The 19,397-nt window shown below is 43.5% G+C and overlaps 2 protein-coding genes across 2 annotated transcripts; one reads left to right on the forward strand and one right to left on the reverse strand.

Annotated features, from left to right (window-relative positions):
* Positions 1–2,729: 2,729 nt before the first annotated feature.
* On the reverse strand, positions 2,730–3,154 carry H2AC25 (H2A clustered histone 25; the record flags this gene model as incomplete). Its single annotated transcript, XM_082836720.1, has 1 exon — positions 2,730–3,154. One exon carries the CDS (start codon positions 3,152–3,154, stop codon positions 2,762–2,764), a length of 393 nt encoding a protein of 130 aa, XP_082692846.1. The 3' UTR covers positions 2,730–2,761.
* A 295-nt stretch (positions 3,155–3,449) lies between these two features.
* On the forward strand, positions 3,450–3,848 carry H2BC26 (H2B clustered histone 26; the record flags this gene model as incomplete). The annotated part of the gene is made up of 1 exon (XM_082836722.1): positions 3,450–3,848. The coding sequence occupies exon 1, from the start codon at positions 3,468–3,470 to the stop codon at positions 3,846–3,848; it is 381 nt and encodes a 126-aa protein (XP_082692848.1). The 5' UTR covers positions 3,450–3,467.
* Between the last annotated feature and the right edge of the window lie 15,549 nt (positions 3,849–19,397).

The raw sequence follows: 19,397 nt of genomic DNA on the forward strand, positions 1-19,397 counted from the left end.
ACACCCAGTCTCCTCTTCTTTTTAGTGCATATCCATGTATTAGTTTCACATTTCTTTTTAAATCAAGGTGAAATTCACATAAGCATAAACCATTCTAAAGTGAGCAATTCAGTGGCATTTAGTACATTCACAATCACCTCTTCCTAGCTCTGAAACATTTTCATCACCCCAAAAGTGAACACTCTGTATTCCCCCCTCTACCCCCCAGCCACTGGCAACCACTGTCTACTTTCTGTCTCTATGGATTTGCCTGTTACGGATGTTTCCTATAAATGGGATCACGCAATATGTGACTTTTTGTGTCTGGCTTCTTTAACTTGGCACAGTGTTTTTTGAGGCTTATCCATGTTGTATGTGCCGTTCCTTTTTTATGGCTGAACAGTATTCCACTATATGGATAGACCACGTTTTTGTTTATCCATTCATCTGTTATGGAAATTTGGGCTATTTCCACCTTTGGGATGTTACAAATAATGCTGCTCTGAATGTGACATGGGTGCATGGGTATCTGAGTCCTTGTGTGTATCTGGGGGTGGAATTGCTGGGCCATGTGGTGCTTTCTTCTTTAAGCATGAGTCTGATGAGCTTTCTCTACCAAGGCAGGCAGCTCTGCATACTTTATGCTTCTGAACCTGATAACCCCGAGAGATGATCAGATTTTAGACCGGAGCTACCCAACAGAACTTTCTGTAATGATGGAGACCTTCTATATCTGTTTTGTCCAATGTGGTAGCCACTAGCCATGTGTGGCTAGGGTGACTGAGAAACTGCACCTTTGTATTTAATTAACTGAAAATTAAATACGCCCTGTGGCTGTATTAGCTCAGCCTTAGAAGTGACAAAAGGACTGACTACCCCTTAGAGCACCTCCCACCTCACGCTTTTAAAAAATAATTAATTAATTAATTAATTTATTGGCTGCATTGGGTCTTCCTTGCTGCTCCCGGGCTTTCTCTAGTTGCAGTGAGCAGGGGCTGCTCTTCATTGCGGTGTGCAGGCAGGCTCAGTAGCTGTAGCGCACGGGCTTAGTTGTCCCGCAGCATGTGGGATCTTCCCGGACCTGGGCTTGAACCCATGTCCCCTGCATTGGCAGGCGGATTCTTAACCACTGTGCCGCCAGGGAGGTCCTCATGCCTCCATCCACTCCACTTTAGGAAATGAAAATCTGGAGCTCCATGATGATACTTGGAAAACCCAAGCTCCCTGCTCCTGAGAAACTTCTTTCTTAAATACCGCAGAAGGGGTTGAAGATATACAATGACCTACATGAATATCAACGCAAAAATCAAATTTAAGCTAGAATTGAAGGCTGTCACTGGAAACATAATGTATACCTCTCCAGAAGGCTCTATAATCTCTTCCATAATTCCTTGCAATTTGTTTCACTGAAATGGGTCCCACTGGGTAATGTGGGTCCTGCTATCTCTACCTACACTGCAGGGGAGTCTGGTGTTTTTTCCATCCACACTGATAGTTCCTATCAATTTTTGGTGCGAATAGTCTTATAGTGCTAGGATATTTTCTAAAGACTAGCAGATATGTGGTTAGCTCCAGATAGTGTCTAGGGAGCCCTGGTTTGAGTACATCTAATTTTAGTAAGATAACTATCTATTGTATAATATTCCTAAATTAGTTTACTGGCCTGTATTTATTGTTAAAATAAAAAAATTAATGGAATCACTAAGGATAATGACAGCAGGAATAGACATTTACTGAGCTCTTATACTGGAGATTTTTAAACAAGGGGATTAGTATAGATGAACTCATTTAATCCCTTCACTCCATGAAGTAGGTGCCATTAACATTCTCATTTCTCAGTTGATTTTGCAGGAGCATCTCTGGGACACTACAACCCCTATTTATAACAGAATGTGGAATTCAGGAAGTCATCTTCTGAAATATCCACATATATATTACTTAATCTGGTCCTAACAATGTTCACTTTAAATTTACTATATTCACAAACGTAATTTTCCTCATCAAACTCAAGGTACAAATTATTTTATTGACTTTAGCGATCAGTTTAAGGGGATGTCTGATTAACGTTTGACCAACCCAAATTTAACAATTGAAATTCTTTTAAATAATTATTCTATTTACCATGAGATTTCCTTTAAAAACTTACACCTACTTTCGAAATATAATTTGACATTTTCAAATGCTGACAAACCCTTCCCAAGACCTTAGAATTCCCAGTACGTTATACAATTCTGATCACATGTTCTCTAAAAAACTAAGTCATGCACTCATACATTTTAAAATGGAAATCATGTTTACCTATCAGAACCTCAAGTGGTAAAGTTTCTTTCAAGGTTAAACACTTTCAATACCAGATCAATCTACCAGATTTTCCCTGGGATAAAACAGCTACGTATTTGTTGTCTAAATCTCAGAGTGATGACACTTTCCGGAACCAAAGTAGCTTGTCACCAGTAATAACAAAGACACCTTCAGGATGAGTGGGATTGAAACCCCATGAATTTGATGGTGGCAAAACTCAAAACGGCCGCGTGTCAGACGCTATTCCCCGCACAAAATTAACACTTGAGCCCACTGTGCGCCTAGGCGCACCCAAATCATGCCTCGGGGTCGGTTTCCCGCGAGCCCTGCCTTGCGCAGGTTCGCACAGGAACGCGCTCAAAAGGACACAGCCCTCGACCAGTGCGGCTCTTTTCTAGAAGATATGGGTGGCTCTGAAAAGAGCCTTTGGTGTCACGGGGCCCCCGGGGCGCACAGCCGTTTCCGGCCCGCCTCCGCGGCCTCACTTGCCCTTGGCCTTGTGGTGGCTCTCCGTCTTCTTGGGCAGCAACACAGCCTGGATGTTGGGCAGGACGCCGCCCTGCGCGATGGTCACGCGGCCCAACAGCTTGTTGAGCTCTTCGTCGTTGCGGATAGCCAACTGCAGGTGGCGCGGGATAATGCGAGTCTTCTTGTTGTCGCGCGCCGCGTTACCCGCCAGCTCCAGGATCTCAGCCGTCAGGTACTCCAGCACAGCTGCTAGATACACAGGCGCACCAGCACCCACACGCTCAGAGTAGTTACCTTTCCGGAGCAGCCGGTGCACTCGGCCGACAGGAAACTGCAGGCCCGCGCGCGACGAGCGCGACTTCGCTTTCGCGCGCGCCTTGCCTCCCTGTTTGCCTCGGCCGGACATCTCCCAATCAGGCGCGGGGAAAGAAGAAAGCCGAGAAACAGAACCCCAGGCAACGAGGCCGTAATACTCAGGGAGTCCTTATATATGGTCTTGAGGTAGTGGAGCCGGAGCCTCCCAATTGGGTAGCGATAGTGGCCAATCAGAAAAGGAAGCCTCCATCCCCTAATTTGCATGCGCCTTTTCCAGTGATGACGTTGCGCTGCGCTTGATCCTATCAGAAACTAGAAGCTCTTGATTCCTCATTTGAATACAGGACGTATAAGTGGAGTTGCTGGAGGTGTATCGTTTTTTCTGTTTGGAAAGATCTGCCGTAATGCCTGATCCGTCCAAATCAGCTCCGGCACCCAAGAAGGGTTCTAAGAAGGCCGTCACGAAGGCGCAGAAAAAGGATGGCAAAAAGCGAAAGCGCAGTCGGAAGGAGAGTTATTCCATCTACGTGTACAAGGTGTTAAAGCAGGTGCACCCGGACACCGGTATTTCTTCCAAGGCTATGGGTATTATGAACTCGTTCGTCAACGACATCTTCGAGCGTATTGCTAGCGAGGCCTCTCGCTTGGCGCACTACAACAAGCGGTCTACCATCACGTCCCGGGAGGTGCAGACGGCCGTGCGCCTGCTGTTGCCCGGTGAGCTAGCCAAACACGCCGTGTCCGAAGGTACCAAAGCCGTCACGAAGTATACCAGCTCCAAGTGAGGCACGCCCCGGTTCCCGGGAACCCAAAGGCTCTTTTCAGAGCCACCCACAAGATCGAGAAAGGGTTTCGAACACGTGAAGGGTTATGTAAACGCATCGATGTGTGCTCCTTAGCGGTTCTTTGGTTACTGGGAGGACGTTCTCGTTCTCCCCGCTCCCTGTAGAGGTGTGTGCGCGTGTGTATGGGAGCGGAATGGGAGAATATCTGCTTTTTACGGAGATCGGGTATGGAATGGCGACCCAAAATAACAATGTGGGAGGCAATCAGAAACTGGGTGTCCACCCTCGCCTTCGCTCAAGGTTATTGACGCTTCACTAAACAAAGTAGGAACCCTGAACTCAAGTGTCCCTAGTGTGTGGAGAGTGCCATTCCCGGGGCTTGCGGGCATGGACTCTATGTCTAGTTTTTTGTGTTCGTGTGGTGTGAGCCTGTGGGTAAGGAACGCAGGTCACCTGCCCCCAGTGGGACCTCGTGCCAGTCTCTCCACCTCCGTGTCCCCGATGGGTGAACCCGAAGGACGCAGTTGGTGAGGCCCTGGGGGTTGTCGCGCAGCTCTGGCGGTGGCGCCTGGCGCTGCATCCCTGCCTAAACCAGACACCTTTATCCTAAGGCAATGAACCTTTCCGGGAGGATGTTTGCATGTCTGCATCCTTCAACCGCAGGATGTTTGACAACCGAAAGAAAAACGGAAGCGTAGTGGAACGCAGCGCTCCTTGCACAGGAGCCGGATGTAAAAAGCCGACCCCTGCTGCAGGTAGCTTTAAGGGGGGTAGGGGAGTGGGGAGGAAGTCAATTTAAGAGGAAAAATAACGTTTTTCGAAGCAAATGTAGTTTTCCCACTTAAGCCACGTTATTTTCTGTGACGCACTAGTGACGCAGAACTTTCCCTATTCTCTGATTTCATGGCATTCATTTGGAAAGTGTCATCTTAGTTCAAGGGAAAGCGCTTTGGCATGAAGAGTCTTCACTCTGAAGAAGACATCGCCTACCTTTTTTCTTGCCTTGTTTTTTCTCATTTGTAAGAAGGAGATTTCAAATAATCACTTCCTTGAGCCGTTTTGAGAATTAGATTGAAAAGTCGTGTCATCATCTCAGGCAAGGAACAGACGTTCAGTTAAAGGCTAATAATCATGTTTTTTGTGAATCATCTCCAAAGGAAGCGGGTTGCATGCCTGGTCCGGCTGGGCGGGCGGAGCTGGGGAGGAAACGTCGCCACCCCCACCGAATGTCTTCAGCCACGGCTGCTGGAAGCCCATCGTCCCCCCACCCCGCCCGCCCCATTCCTTTTCCTACGTGGGTCCACTCTAAAAGAATTTCTAAAACCTCACACATTTTAAAGTTGGCGTCCAAAACATTTTATGGCTAGTTCAAATAGTTGCAAGGATGCAAATCCCAAGGTAGGACGTTTTACAAAACAAAATGGTCTCACATCAATCTTTTAAAGGTATCTATTGAAACAGCAATTCGATACCATAACCATAGCAACTCATAAAATACACTATTAAATTACTTGTTAACACTGAGCGATTTTAGATAATTTTTTCACCTTGAACTCATATCTTCATTCAACTTCTGCCTCCGAATTTCATCCTAATGTAAGGTATATATATATATATATATCTTTTTTTTTTTTTTTTTTTTTTTGCGGTACACGGACCCCTCACTGCTGTGGTCTCTCCCGCTGTGGAGCACAGGCTCCGGACGCGCAGGCCCAGCGGCCATGGCTCACGGGCCTAGCCGCTCCGCGGCATGTGGGATCCTCCCGGACCGGGGCACGAACCCATGTGCCCTGCATCGGCAGGCGGACTCTCAACCACTGCGCCACCAGGGAAGCCCAAGATATATATATTTTTACACTGTTTTATCTATCTCCTTTCTCTACAAAAAAGGATATTGAAATTTTAAAATACTTGTAGGTGACCAGAAGTCAGTGTTTAAAAATCATCTGGACAGTACACAATTGTTTAAACATAAATAAGTTTTGATAGGTATATGTAAAACCGAAAATAAAACTTAAGTGACACCTGCCTCATTTAAAGAGATGGATAGTGGTCCCGCGCTCCCTGCCTCTCCCTCCTTTCCTTTCTGCCTCAATTAGTTTGTGCATCCATGGGCATATATAGTATTATTATGGTTACAATGATAGCAGTGTGCAGCATCATTTCTTTTCCTTTGTTCTCTTTTATAGATACGAGCTCTGAAACAGTATTAAAAAAAATAAATACCTCGACATGGGAATTTTGTCAGAGCAGTTTAACTCATTTCTTTGCCTTCCTAGTTGTAATACAGAAATTAAACAGTGGGGCTTCCCTGGTGACGCAGTGGTTGGGAATCCACCTGCCAGTGCCGGGGACAAGGGTTCGGGCCCTGGTCCGGGAGGATCCCACGTGCCGCGGAGCAACTCAGCCCGTGCACCACAACTACTGAGCCTGTGCTCTAGAGCCCATGAACCACAACTACTGAGGCCCACGTGACAGCTGCTGAAGCCCACGCCTGGAGCCCGCGCTCCACAACTGGAGAGGACACCGCAGGGTTAGAGGCCCGTGCACCTCAGCGAGGAGTGGCACCCCGCTCACCACAACAGGAGGAAGCCTGCATGCAGCAGCGAAGACCCAACACAGCCAAAGAATAAATAAGTAAATAGATAAGTAAAATAAATCTATTAAAAAAAAGTTAAACAGCGATCTGTCATCAACAAGTCCACACCTTTAATTTTCTCAGTAGATATCTGATTCATATTAAAAACTGCAAATTTCAGTCCTCCACTTTGAAATGGGGACCTGCTGACTGGGTCCAAGCCCTCAGCCTCCTACCAAAGTAGCTTGGGAGTCAGTATCGTAATGAAAACTTCTAGTCACATGAAAGTAGTCTCGCAGATTCACGTGATTCTTTACCTTAATGAGCTTAAACCATAGGTCTAATAAGTGAAAATTGTCTCCAGCAGAGAATGTGATATATAGTGCTAGCAGTAGGCAAAAGCACTGCTTAGTACCAAAAATAAAAGAAGCAAAATGAAGATTTTACAATAATTTGCAAATACAATTCTTTAAAAAATAAATTTTTCTGCGAATAATGCAAAATATCAATTAATTTCTCAGTTCTGTTGACTTCTTTGGCACACAGAATTAGCTTGAAGTTAAAAAAAAGGCTGCCTCTATTTGCTGAACAGTCCAGTGGAGGTTGTACACACAGCCTCAGGTGCAGACTGGGCTCGATTTAGCCCTCTCCTAGGAGGGGAATCTGTTAAGGAAGAGGCAAGGTGATACAGAGTCCCTGCTATTGAGATTTTTATGATCGAAAAAACTGAGAGAAATTGTATACAGAAACCATGTCTATCATATTGTTACAACAAAGAAATACACGTTCTGTTAAGTTGAAAGTTAAACTAGGGCAGTTAACCAAGTACTTGAGAATACATAGAGGCAAGGAGAACTAGGACTCAGCACAATGGAATCATTCTCTGGATCTGAAATAACCAAGGTAAGTGCTTAAACTAAGGACCTGGAAGGAACTGGAGGAATTTTGCAGGTATACAATCTGAAATGTATCAAGGAGACTCCTTTTTCATATCAGAAATTTCAAGTCAAATTTGTTAATTATTATGGAGTAAAGAAAGTATTTACTGGAGGGGAAAAACTGTCATTTTAATAAGAAATTGCAAATGCAAAACAGTATTTACTGTATAGGAGGTTAAATATTGATTAATGAGTGGCAGGCCCTGGAAATGATGTGTGTGAGTTCCTGAGGGAGGAGTCAGACGGCCATTGTCCACCTGAGGGAACACAGCTGTGAATCCAAATCTCACATAGCATTTTGGCTCTTGGAGACTGTGTTGTTCTCTGAAGGTGTTCTTCATGGTTTGGGAGTCACCGGCACTATGAGATATTTTTTAGAGTGAGAACAGCATGGGCCCAGTAAGGCCTTGCATACCTTAGTTGTTATTAAATGTGTCATGTATTTTGCATATGGTTAACAATTTTTTTTAAAGCGCTCCATTTGTTTTATTGAAAAGCTTCTTAAAAGGAGCATAAAGGAGAAGTTACAACAGACATCACAGAATTACAAAGGATCATAAAAGATTACTGTGAACAATTATACACCAATAAAATGAGAAACCTAGAAGAAATGGATGAATTTCTAGAAATATACAATCTTCCAAGACTGAATCAGGAAGAAATAGAAAATATGAATAGACCAATCACCAGGATTGAAACTGGATAAGTAAAAACACAAACAAAGCCTCCCAACAAACAAAAGCCCAGGGCCAGACATTTTCACAGGTGAATTCTACCAAACATTTAGAGAAGAGTTAGCACCTATCCTTTTCAAACTATCCCAAAAAATTACAGAGTAAGAAATGCTTCTGAACTCAGCAACACCCTGAAACTAAAACCAAAGATATCGCAACAAAAGAAAATTACAGGCCAATATCACTTATGAACATAGATGCAAAAATTCCCAACAAAATATTAACAAACTGAATTCAACAAGACATTAAAAAGATCATACACTATGATCAAGTGGGATTTATCCCAGAAATGAAAGGTTGGTTCAATATCTACAGATCAATGAATGTGATACACCATATTAACAAACTGAAGAATAAAAATCATATGATCATCTTAATAGATGCAGCATCCATTTATGATAAAAACTCCCAATAAAGTGTAGGTATAGAGGGAACATACCTCAACAGAATAAAGGCCACAAGCTCACAGCTAACAAACATCATACTCAGCAGTGAAAAGCTGAAAGCATTTCTTCTAAGATCAGGAACAAGAAAAGGATGTCCACTCTCACCTTTTTTATTCAACATAGTATTGGAAGTCCTAGTGACAGCAATCAGATAAGAAAAACAAATGAAAGGAGTCCAAATTACAAAGGAAGGAGTAAAAATGTCACTGTTTGCAGATGACATGATACTATACATAGAAAATCATAAAGACACCACTAAAAAAATGACTTGAACTCATCAACGAATTCAGTAAAGTTGCAGGACACAAAATTAATATATAGATATCTGTTGCATTTCTATACACTAACAACAAACTGGCAGAAAAAGAAAATACTCCCATTCACAATTGCCTCAAAAAGAATAAAATACCTGGAATAAATCTAACCAAGAAGGTTAAAGATCTGTACTTGGAAAACTATAAGACACTGATGAAAGAAATTGAAGATGACACAAACATATGGAAAGATATACTGTGTTCACGGATTGGAAGAATTAATATTGTTAAAATGACTAAACTATCCAAGGCAATCTACAGGTTCAATGCAATCCCTATCAAAATACCAATGGCATTTTTTTCATAGGACTAGAATAAATAATTCTAAAATTTGTATAGAAAGTCAAAAGACCCAGAGAATCCAAAGCCCTGTTGAAAAAAAAAACAAAGCTGGAGGTATCATACTCCCTGACTTCAGTTTATGGTACAAAGCTACAGTAATCAAAACAGCATGGTACTGGCACAAAAGCAGGCACATAGGTCAATGGAACTGAATGAATAGAGAGCCCAGGAATGAACCCACATTTATATGGGCAATTAATCTATGACAAAGGAGGCAAGAATATACATTGGGGAAAAGATATCTCACTAAAAATAGACTAAATAGACTAAAATAGACTAAAATAAAGACTAAAATAGACTAAAATAAATTCAAAATGGATTAAAGACTTAAATGGATTAAGACCTGACACCATAAAACATCTAGAAGAAAACATAGGTAGTACACTCTTTGACATCAGTCTTAGCAGTATTTTTTTGAATATGTCTCCTCAGGCAAGGGCAACAAAAGCAAAAATAAACAAATGGGACTACATCAAACTAAAAAGCTTTTGAACAGTGAAGGAAACTATCAACAAAATGAAAAGACTGCCTACTGAATGGGAGAAGATGTTTGTAAACAATATATCTGCAAGGGATTAATATCCAAAGTATACAAAAAACTCATACAACTCAACATAACCTCCACCCCAACAACCCAGTTAAAAAATGGGCAGAGGGCTCTAGAGCCCGTAAGCCACAGCTACTGAAGCCCGCACGCCTAGAGCCTGTGCTTTGCAACAAGAGAAGCCACCGCAATGAGAAGCTCATGCACCGCAATGAAGAGTAGCCCCCGCTCGCCACAACTAGAGAAAGCCCATGTGCAGCAACAAAGACCCGATGCAGCCAAAAATGAAATAAACTAAGTAATTTTTAAAAAAGCAAGGTCTTACTGTATAGCACAGGGAACTATATTCAATATCTTGTGATAAACCCATAATGGAAAAGAATATGAAAAAGAATGTATATATATGTATAACTTTGCTGTACAGCAGAAATTAACACAACATTGTAAATCAACTATACTTCAACAAAATAAATTAAAAAGAAAAAAAAATGGGCAGAGGCCCTGAATAGATGTTTTTCCAAAGAAGACATAAAGATGGCCAACAGGCACATGAAAAGATGCTCAACATCACTAATCATCAGGGATATACAAACTGAAACGACAATGAGATATCACCTCAAGCTGTCAGAATTCCTATTATCAAGAAGACAACAAATAACAAGTGTTGATGAGGCTGTGGAGAACAGGGAACCCTCGTACACTCTTGGTAGGAATATAAATTGGTGCAGCCACTATGGAAAACAAGAATGGAGTTTCCTCAAAAAAATTTAAAATATCAATAGAACTGCCATGTAATACAGAAATTCCACTTCTGAGTATTTAACCAAAGAAAACAAAAACATAAATTCAAAAACACCCTGATTTTCATTTCAGCCTTATTTACAACAGCCATGATATGGAGGCAACCTAAGTGCTCATCAGTTGATGAATGGATAAACAAGATGTGGTTTATATATACAATGCAGTATTAGCCATAAAAAAGAATGAAACCTTACCATTTGCAGCAACACGGATGGACCTAGAGGGTATAATGCTAAGTGAAATAAGTCAGACAGAGAAAGACAAATACTGTATTTCACTTATATGTGGTATGTAGAAAACAAACCAAATGAACAAACATAACCAAATAGAAACGGAGTCATAGATACAGAGAACAAACAGGTGGTTTCCGGGGGGGAAGGAGGGTTGGAGGAGGAGAGAAATAGGTGAGGGAGATTAAGAGGTACAAGCTCTTAGTTACAAAATAAATGAGTCACAGATATGAAATGTACAGCATGGGGAATATAGTCAGTCAATAATTATATAATATGTTTGTATACTGACAGATGACAACTAGATTATCATGGTGATCATTTTCAAATGTTTAGAAATATGGAATCACTATGTTGTGTACCAGGAATTAACATAGTGTTGTAGGTCAATTACACTTCAAAAACAAGCAAACAAGCTCATAGAAAAACATCAGATTTGTGGTTACCAGAGGCAGGGGTGGGGAGGGGATGGGGAATTGGATGAAGGCAGTCAAAAGGTACAAACTTCCAGTTCCTTAAACTTGTGCAATGCTGTATGTCAATTATACCTCAGTAAGACTGAGGAGAAAAAAGCTCTTAAACCGTTTATGAGGCATATGTTAAAAAAGTATACACTTTTTTTCTGATAAAAGAATACCAATCTAGTTTGAAGGATTATAGCTGAGTATGAGGGTCTAGTACCTGTACCTGTCCTCCTGCTGTTTTGATATTTCAAACAGAAATAGCGTTAGTGCTTATAAGGAGCTGCTCAAACTCAATGCTGCTTAAATGTTTTGAGCAAAAGCTCATGATGCTTTGCCTTGTAAACGCAGGAAGGACGGCCCCAAAAGTCGCTGCCTAGTCTGTTACAACACCCAGAGCCTCACCCAGTGTCATGTCCAGCACACCCCGGCCTGACCCACGAGGGGGTATGGGTAGAGGAAGAGGTTGGCATTAAGCCTTCTTGAAGGTGATCCGTGCCCCTCACTCGCAGGTCTCTCGCCACACGCAGACAGAAAGGCCTGGACTGGGTTCAACGGCTCAAGCGTCAGGGCTATACCCTCTCAGGCTTCTGGCTGGGGCCTAGACTAACACAGCAGGTCTCTTTCTGGCGAATATGCCATTAAGAAAAGAAGCTTAGCTTTAGTTCAGGAGCGCACTCCATCTCTCCCATAATCCCAACTGAACAGCACTTCACGACCACAACAGGTGGCACGCTCTTTTTCTAAGCACGGAGGCGGCGGTGAAAAGAGCCTTTGGTTTCTGGAGCACAGTGGCCCGCCTCACTTGGAGCTGATGTATTTGACAGTCTTGGTACTTTCTGGCACGGCACACTGCTCGTGGGGCTGCAGCAGGTGTGCAACCCTCTGAGCCTCCCTGGACCTACAAGAGCACTTGTAGCGCGCCAGGCAGCAGGCCTCGCTGAAGCGTGAGCTGTAAAGTGTCCTTGATCCACGAGTTCATGATACCCATGGCCTTAGAAGAGGTATCTGTGTTGGGAAGCACCTGCTACAGCACCTTATAGGCGTAGATGGACTAGCTCTCCTTGTGGCCGTGCTAAGCCTCCCTAACTGCCTTCTAGGAGCTCTCCTTGGGCTGCGCCTCTGGCACAAGTGAGGCGGCGGACATCACTATTTATTTTCCTCATATTCAAATGAAGGCTCCAAATCTCTAGAATCGGATTGGACGGCCCGCCCCTCTCTGCCTGGTCCACAAAGAATGTATGTAAATAGGAGATGCCGGCTCTTCTTTCCTATTGGACAATAGCCCAACCAATCCGAAGGCGCGTCTGCTGTGTTCATGGAGTCAGGTTGAGCGTTTTTGTTTAATCCCTTTGTTGTAACGGGAGAGGGGTCTTTGTTTAATTGCCGGTCTGGACCTGGGCAAAAAAATGAAGAAGGTAATAAAAACCCGTTTTAATCCCGTGTCTCTATTTTTTCTGGATGGGAGACAAACGCAAGGGGACATTTCTTCCTTAGCCAAATAGCTAGGGACGGGAAGCTTGTGCTTATTCAGCAGAGGGGTATGGCAGCTTCCAAGTGCCATTGCAATCATTTATTTCCTATCATCCCCCCCACACCCCCCCTCACCCCCCCCGCCCCCCCCGCCCCAGTGGCCAAGGAGATAATTCCTTTCAGAATTCAAGAGTAAATGCGAACGGTTCTTTCGGAAGTACAGAAAATAGTACTGAAAACATACTAAGGTATACTAAGGTACTTACATTGGAAGCAACAGGGCAGATTTTTAACTGGAGGGAGGAAATGAATAAGTTTCAAAGGAAACACTAGTCCTTCATATTGTTGTTATTGTTAATACTGACTAGACAAACTCGTTTGAAGTGACAGCTATATGCTTAGTGTTTGATATGTATGATCTCATGTGGTCTCCTAATAACTCCAAGGGTAAGATACTATTATTGTTCTCTACTTACCCATCAGAACGTAGGTTGTGGAACCGTTAAAGGATAAACTGAGGTATATTAAAAATTTAAAGAGTTTGAGCAAAAATCGATTAGAATTGGGCAGCATCCAGTCTAGCTAATAGAAAGGACCTCAGAGGGGCTGTACAAAATGAAAGACTTTTATAGCCAGAGGGAGCAGGAACAAGGAAAATACACTAGGCAAAAAAGCAGGTGTTACTCCAAGGTTACTTCCCTGAAGGGGATGGCAGGGGTCTATGGGGCCGATTACCTAACTAGTGCTGATCAGGCGATTCCTACTGACCCGTTTAAGATGTTCTTTCTAGGAAATAAGTCAAGGCTTGATTTGGTGATGGGGAGCTTAGCATAAGAGACTCCAGGGTTTCTCTGGTGGCGCAGTAGTTGAGAGTCCGCCTGCCGATGCAGGGGACACGGGTTCGTGCCCCGGTCCGGGTAGATCCCACATGCCGCGGAGCGGCTGGGCGCGTGAGCCATGGCCACTGAGCCTGCGCGTCCGGAGCCTGTGCTCCGCAACGGGAGAGGCCACAACAGTGAGAGACCCACGTACAGCAAAAAAAAAAAAAAAAAAAAAAAAAAAAAGAGAGACTCCATTTGGGGCCTGTCTTGTTTTTATTTTTTTATTTTTATTGTTTTTTTAATTTTTTTTTTGTTTTTTCTGCCTGTCTTGTTTTTAACTGAAGTCACCAGTCCCCAAGTTTACTCCTTATTAAATTAATTCCTGTATGCACAAGTATTAATTCACATTTCTCACTTGTTTCAGCACAGGAATACCTGGGGAGTCTATTAGAAATGCAGATGCTTGGGCCCCACCCCAAATGTATTGAGTCAGAATCTGCATTTTAAACAGATTCCTATGCACATCATAGTTTTTGAAGCACGGTTGTGGAGTTCATTTACCTGGCAACTTTTTTTTTTTTTTTTTTTATCCAGAGCATTATCCAAACAGGCTAGGAAACTTAATGGCACCCACAAAAGACAAAGTGGCTCACTGCATTCAGAGAAGTTAGCGAGGTGCTTTCAAGATACCTACACAAGGGCTTCCCTGGTGGCGCAGTGGTTGAGAGTCCGCCTGCCGATGCAGGGGACACGGGTTCGTGCCCCGGTCCGGGAAGATCCCACATGCTGCAGGGCGGCTGGGCCAGTGAACCATGGCCGCTGAGCCTGCGCGTCCGGAGCCTGTGCTCCGCAACGGGAGAGGCCACAACAGTGAAAGGCCCGCGTACCGCTAAGAAAGAAAAGAAAAAAAAAAAAAAAGATACCTACACAAGCATAAGTTTGAAGAAGCCCAAATAGGACCCTATTTGCCTTAGAAGGTTTGGGTGTGAAGAAAGTGGAGGAGAGATGCCAGGGGGCCACTCTTTAGATAGCCTGTGCTTAGCTCCCTACCTGGGGCTAATAATTCACCTCTCTGCCCCTCTACTTCCTCATGTATAAAGTGAGGATATCAATGCCTACCTAATAGGATTGCTGTGAGTGAATGTGTGTCAGGCAGATGGCGAGGTGTGGGCATATATTTAGTGCTCAAGTCCTCCTGACTCCATTTCATCCATTCCTTCTCAGAAGAGACCCAGCCGCAGCCGGGGCTGCCTCAGCTGAGCTCCCTCTGAGCCATGGACAGCTCCATCACATAAATATGGAGCATAAGTCTTTCTCTTGCCCACTAGAACATGGACTAAGCTGTAATCGCCAGGGCAAGAGATGTGTCTTTCACTTCTAAATCTCCAAGGTGGAACACAGAACTTGGCACATAGCAGAGATACAATCAATGTTTGTTGAATGAATAAGTGTTTGTTGAATGAATAAGCCCTGTGAGCTGAGGCAGTGCCCCCTGCTTGCAAATCTGTCCTCTGAGGTCCATCGGACATGTTGAGATTGTGTGTCCCCTGAGCTGCTTTGGGTATGCTCAGTATTAACTATTTTATCTGTTTACCTTAAAAATATATAGTTGATTTAACAAACGTTTCTAGAGAGCTCATTATGATCTACGTAACAACTTAATGAATACTTAGTTCAATTTAGTGCTCATAACATCCCTTCCACGTATATACTATAACTTCATCTTGCAGATGGGTGACAAAAAGGCAGAAAAAAATACGTCTCAGTGAAACAGCTGATGAGGTGGGAACCTGGCCCTGGAAGTCAGGCCAGTGGTACCAAGCTCTGCACTAACCACACCTAGATATTTTTGGTTTTGGATATTGAATTTCATTTTGAAGAGGGATGTGATGTGTAGGGAAAAAATATTATCAAAATCAAGATGCATTGCTCTGTGTTTAAATGTAAGTTTCTAGGGAAAAACACCAGTCAGATATCTTAAAATTTCTACTGCAGTAGAAAGCTGAAAGTACTGCAGATGAAATTTTACTCAATTCCACAATCTCCAAATCAATTTTTTAAAAATAGTCTTTGAATACAAGGCACCTTAGTAACAACTGTGTGCTTCTGGATCATTTATTCAAACTGTTTTTGTAACCATTATTTTTTTATACCAGAGACTTAATGACCAATGTATATAAATGATTGGTCCCACCCTGACCCCCAGCACCATTAGAAGAGGTCTGAAGCTTGATCTTGCACAGGAGATACACTCAAAAATCTCTTTCCTTTCGCCTGTAGATCTAGTTGGCACAGACTTCTCTGACTGCAAGCTGCCTTTTATTCTTAAAACTCAGTTAAGGCTCATTGGTGGTAGTTATTGAAGCTGTTAACACGTTTGTAATGTTATGGAGAAAAGACTTTCCTTCCACCCTCTTGGGTTCAATAGATGGGTCTATGAAGTAAACTGACAACAGGCAGAGTAACAGGAGAAAAGTTATACAAATTTATTCATTTTTACATATTATGTGCATGGGGGCATTGCAGGGGAAAAAAGTGAATACCCCCAAAAGCGATGAGGTTTGAGACCTTATATACCATCTTAATAGGAAAAGGGGAGAAGTAGTCATCTTAGAGGAGAGTAAATGATATTAGGAAAGGTGACTGGGCCCTTAGGAGACTAGACAGGAGTTATGATATCAATAGTTTGTGACAAAGTCTGTCTGGGTGTGGCATTGACTTTTAGTCTCCTCTCCTGTGATGAATCAATCTTCCTCTGCTGATGAAACTCTCAGGAGGGAATTAATGGCAGTTGAATTCATTTTCAAGAAACTGTTTTTAGGCAGATAAGGGGAGTTCAGAGAAAGTTTTTCCCAGCATTTGCTGTTTTTCAAGTGACTTCAGCCCAAAATAATCAATATGCCAAATGCGGCATATTTTGGGTGGTATGTCCGGAACCCCTTCAGTACCAAAAGTATTTATCCCAGGCATCTGGCATAGAAAATCTGTGACTTGAGGTTTGAGTAGGATATGATTTGGGTATTTTGCGGAACCAGGAACATGATTTCCAGGGCCCAGAGGAAAATGAAAATGTGGGTGCCTTGTAAAAAGCTATTAAGAATTTTAAGATGGACACAACAGAGCACTGAACCGAGCACAGAGTGCTTCTCAGGGCTGCTCTGGTGTCAGCCCAGGTCACTGGACCATGAAGCTGTCTCTGGATGGCCCTTGGCCTGCAGGCCATGCAGCAGTTTGTACAACCCACAGTCCCCTCCCCTCGTCTGGTTGCTGCCAGCCCCTGGAAAGCTGGTCCTTGCACTGGGTCCTGGTGAGGTTTCTTGGCTTCCTTGCGGCATAGGAAGGCTTGGAAGAAAACTTGGTGTGGGATAGGAAATGAGCATTCCTTGGAAGGGGTTTGGGTAAGAAGTTGTCTTTCCATGTAGGTCCTAAGGTTTGGAAACCGCTATCCTCCCACGTAGAGGGTGGTTAATGCCAGGAAATCAGAACCAGAATCTCATGGAGTGAAAGTTTGTGTTCCCCCGAATTCGTATGTTGAATGAGAGTAGAGCCCCCATGAATGGGATTTGGTGCCGTTATGAAAGAGACAGGAAAGAGCTTTCTTCCCCTCATCCTCCACCTCCCATTCTCCTCCTCCGGTTTTCCTTCTCCTTCTGCCTCTTTGTCTCCCCCTCCCCTTCCTCCTCCCCCACCCCTCCTTCTGCAATGTAGAAGATGGCCCTCACCAGAAACCACCCACACTGGCACCCTGATCTCTCTATTCCCAGCTTTTAGAACTATGAGAACTGAAAGTCTGTTGTTTAAGTTCCCCCAGGCTATGGTATTCTATCATAGCAGCCCAAATGGAAAAGGGACAGTCCTCTGGATCAAGGGCAACATTTTGTATTGACAGATGGAATACTATAGTGCAGGCCTGAGGTTTTCCAGAAATAAGGAAAGAAAGAGAGAAAGAAAGAAAGAGAGAAAGAAAGAAAGAGAGAAAGAAAGAAAGAGAGAAAGAAAGAAACAGAGAAAGAAAGAAACAGAGAAAGAAAGAGAAAGAAAGAAAGAAAGAGAAAAGAAAGGAAGGAAGGAAGGAAGGAAGGAAGGAAGGAAGGAAGGAAAGAAGGGTGAAAAAGTGACTGAAGGAAGAAAAGAGAGGGAAGGAGTGGTGGTGGTGAGGGGAGAGGAAGGCAAAGAAAGAACAGAAAAAGAAAAGCAAAGAAACAGGATCTCCAGCTTAACACTCAGGGACAGACAGTGCTTAGGCATAATAGCCTGGAAGAGTAATTTAAAAAGGGGTTTGGATGATTTTTAAAAACCCCAAAATAAACAACTTTTTTCCCCTTGTTAACATTTCTAGAGTACAGTGCCTAGATTCCATATATACATTGAATAAATTGTTGCATGCATGATGCCAAAATCTTGGCTCTCTGTGCACTGATGCCCAAAAAATATGGAGACAGAGTTTTGGAGGAATGAGAAAAATGGCTTTAATCTTTGCCTGGCAAAGAGGATAACACAGCAAGCTAGTGCCTCAAGAACGGTGCCCCCCTCCCTGCGGAATAGGGAAAGGTTATATAGCCTGGGCCTCATGGTCTGGGGTAGGTGTAATGAAGGCTTAAAGTAAGGCTCAAAGTAATGAAGGTCTTGCATTCCTTTTCTTCTGCAAATTCATGGCCAAAGCTGGCGTCAGGTGTCAAGCAGCAACCGGGTCTGGTGTCTCTGAAGTTATCGGCCCGTGACCTTCTTTCTGAAATGAAGAGTGCTACAAGGGAGTGTAGGAGGAGAAGAAATGCCAGGTGCAAAGGGGAATTCTTATGGAGTCAGAGAGTACTCAGTTTTGTGAAGGACACGACTAGCTACAAGTGTTTTTTAGTAGTAACAGCTGAAGAATAACCAAGATTGCTTAACTCTTTCACACCTGTGTCTGTTGTTTCCCAGCCTGTTCATTGTTTCCTTACTTTCCTTGTTTATCAGAAAAGTCTCATTTACATTTTTGCTGCAACAAATTCCCCACTGCTAGTTCATTCCCTCCATATTAATGGAGGAAGGGAAATGGGCTTCGTTCTCGTCTGGCTGAGGACAAAACTTCAGTTTTGCTCCATTTGACAAACACCAGCCCTTTGGCCCGGGGGCCCATCTGTTTCCTACTTCATGCATGAAATGAGCACGTTTTATCATCCTGGATTTTTGTGATGCACGAATGAAGCCATTCTTTCCTCCTAGGGGATTGTGCAGTAAGCTCTCTCCTCATTCAGGCAAGAAGTCAAATCACTTTAAAATTCTCGCAAACAAGCATTTCATATAACTGAAACATTGCAATGGCAAACACATATATTTCCCCCCCCTCCCTCAATAGAATGCTGATTCTTTGCATATCGGAATTGTAACACTTGCTATACACAGAGCCTGCTGGGAGGGAGGGAGGGATCTGCCTGGAGACAGCACCCCGCAGGTACAGAAAAGACAACACGGAGGCTTATTGAAGAAGAGTTTTAATTCTTTAGGGTTGAGCGCTGCAGGAAAGTGAGTAGTTGAAATTACAGGGCGTGCCGTGGAGCTCTGCAGAGAAAAAGTAAACCTCACAGAATGCAAGATTGAAAAGAAGGAAAAGACGGTTTAGGCAGCCTTTGTCCTTCAGCACAGCTTCCAGCGGACACCCTGAGGACAAAAGCCATCCTCCTGCCACCACCGAGGGATGCCCCGTGTGGCAAAGGGCTGGGGATCCCAGTCTCCAAGGCCTTGCCCTCCGATGCGCTGGCATCCAGGGCCCTTCGGCCGCGCGCACGCGCAGGACGCAAGATAGGCAGATGCTGGCCCGCATCCTGCGCAAGATAACTGAGTGGTGTTTTCCAAACACCCGTGTTGGCCAAATGACTTCTTTGCTC

Source organism: Leucopleurus acutus, assembly GCF_964270905.1.
Source record: "Leucopleurus acutus genome assembly, chromosome: 3".
NCBI lineage: Eukaryota > Metazoa > Chordata > Mammalia > Artiodactyla > Delphinidae > Leucopleurus > Leucopleurus acutus.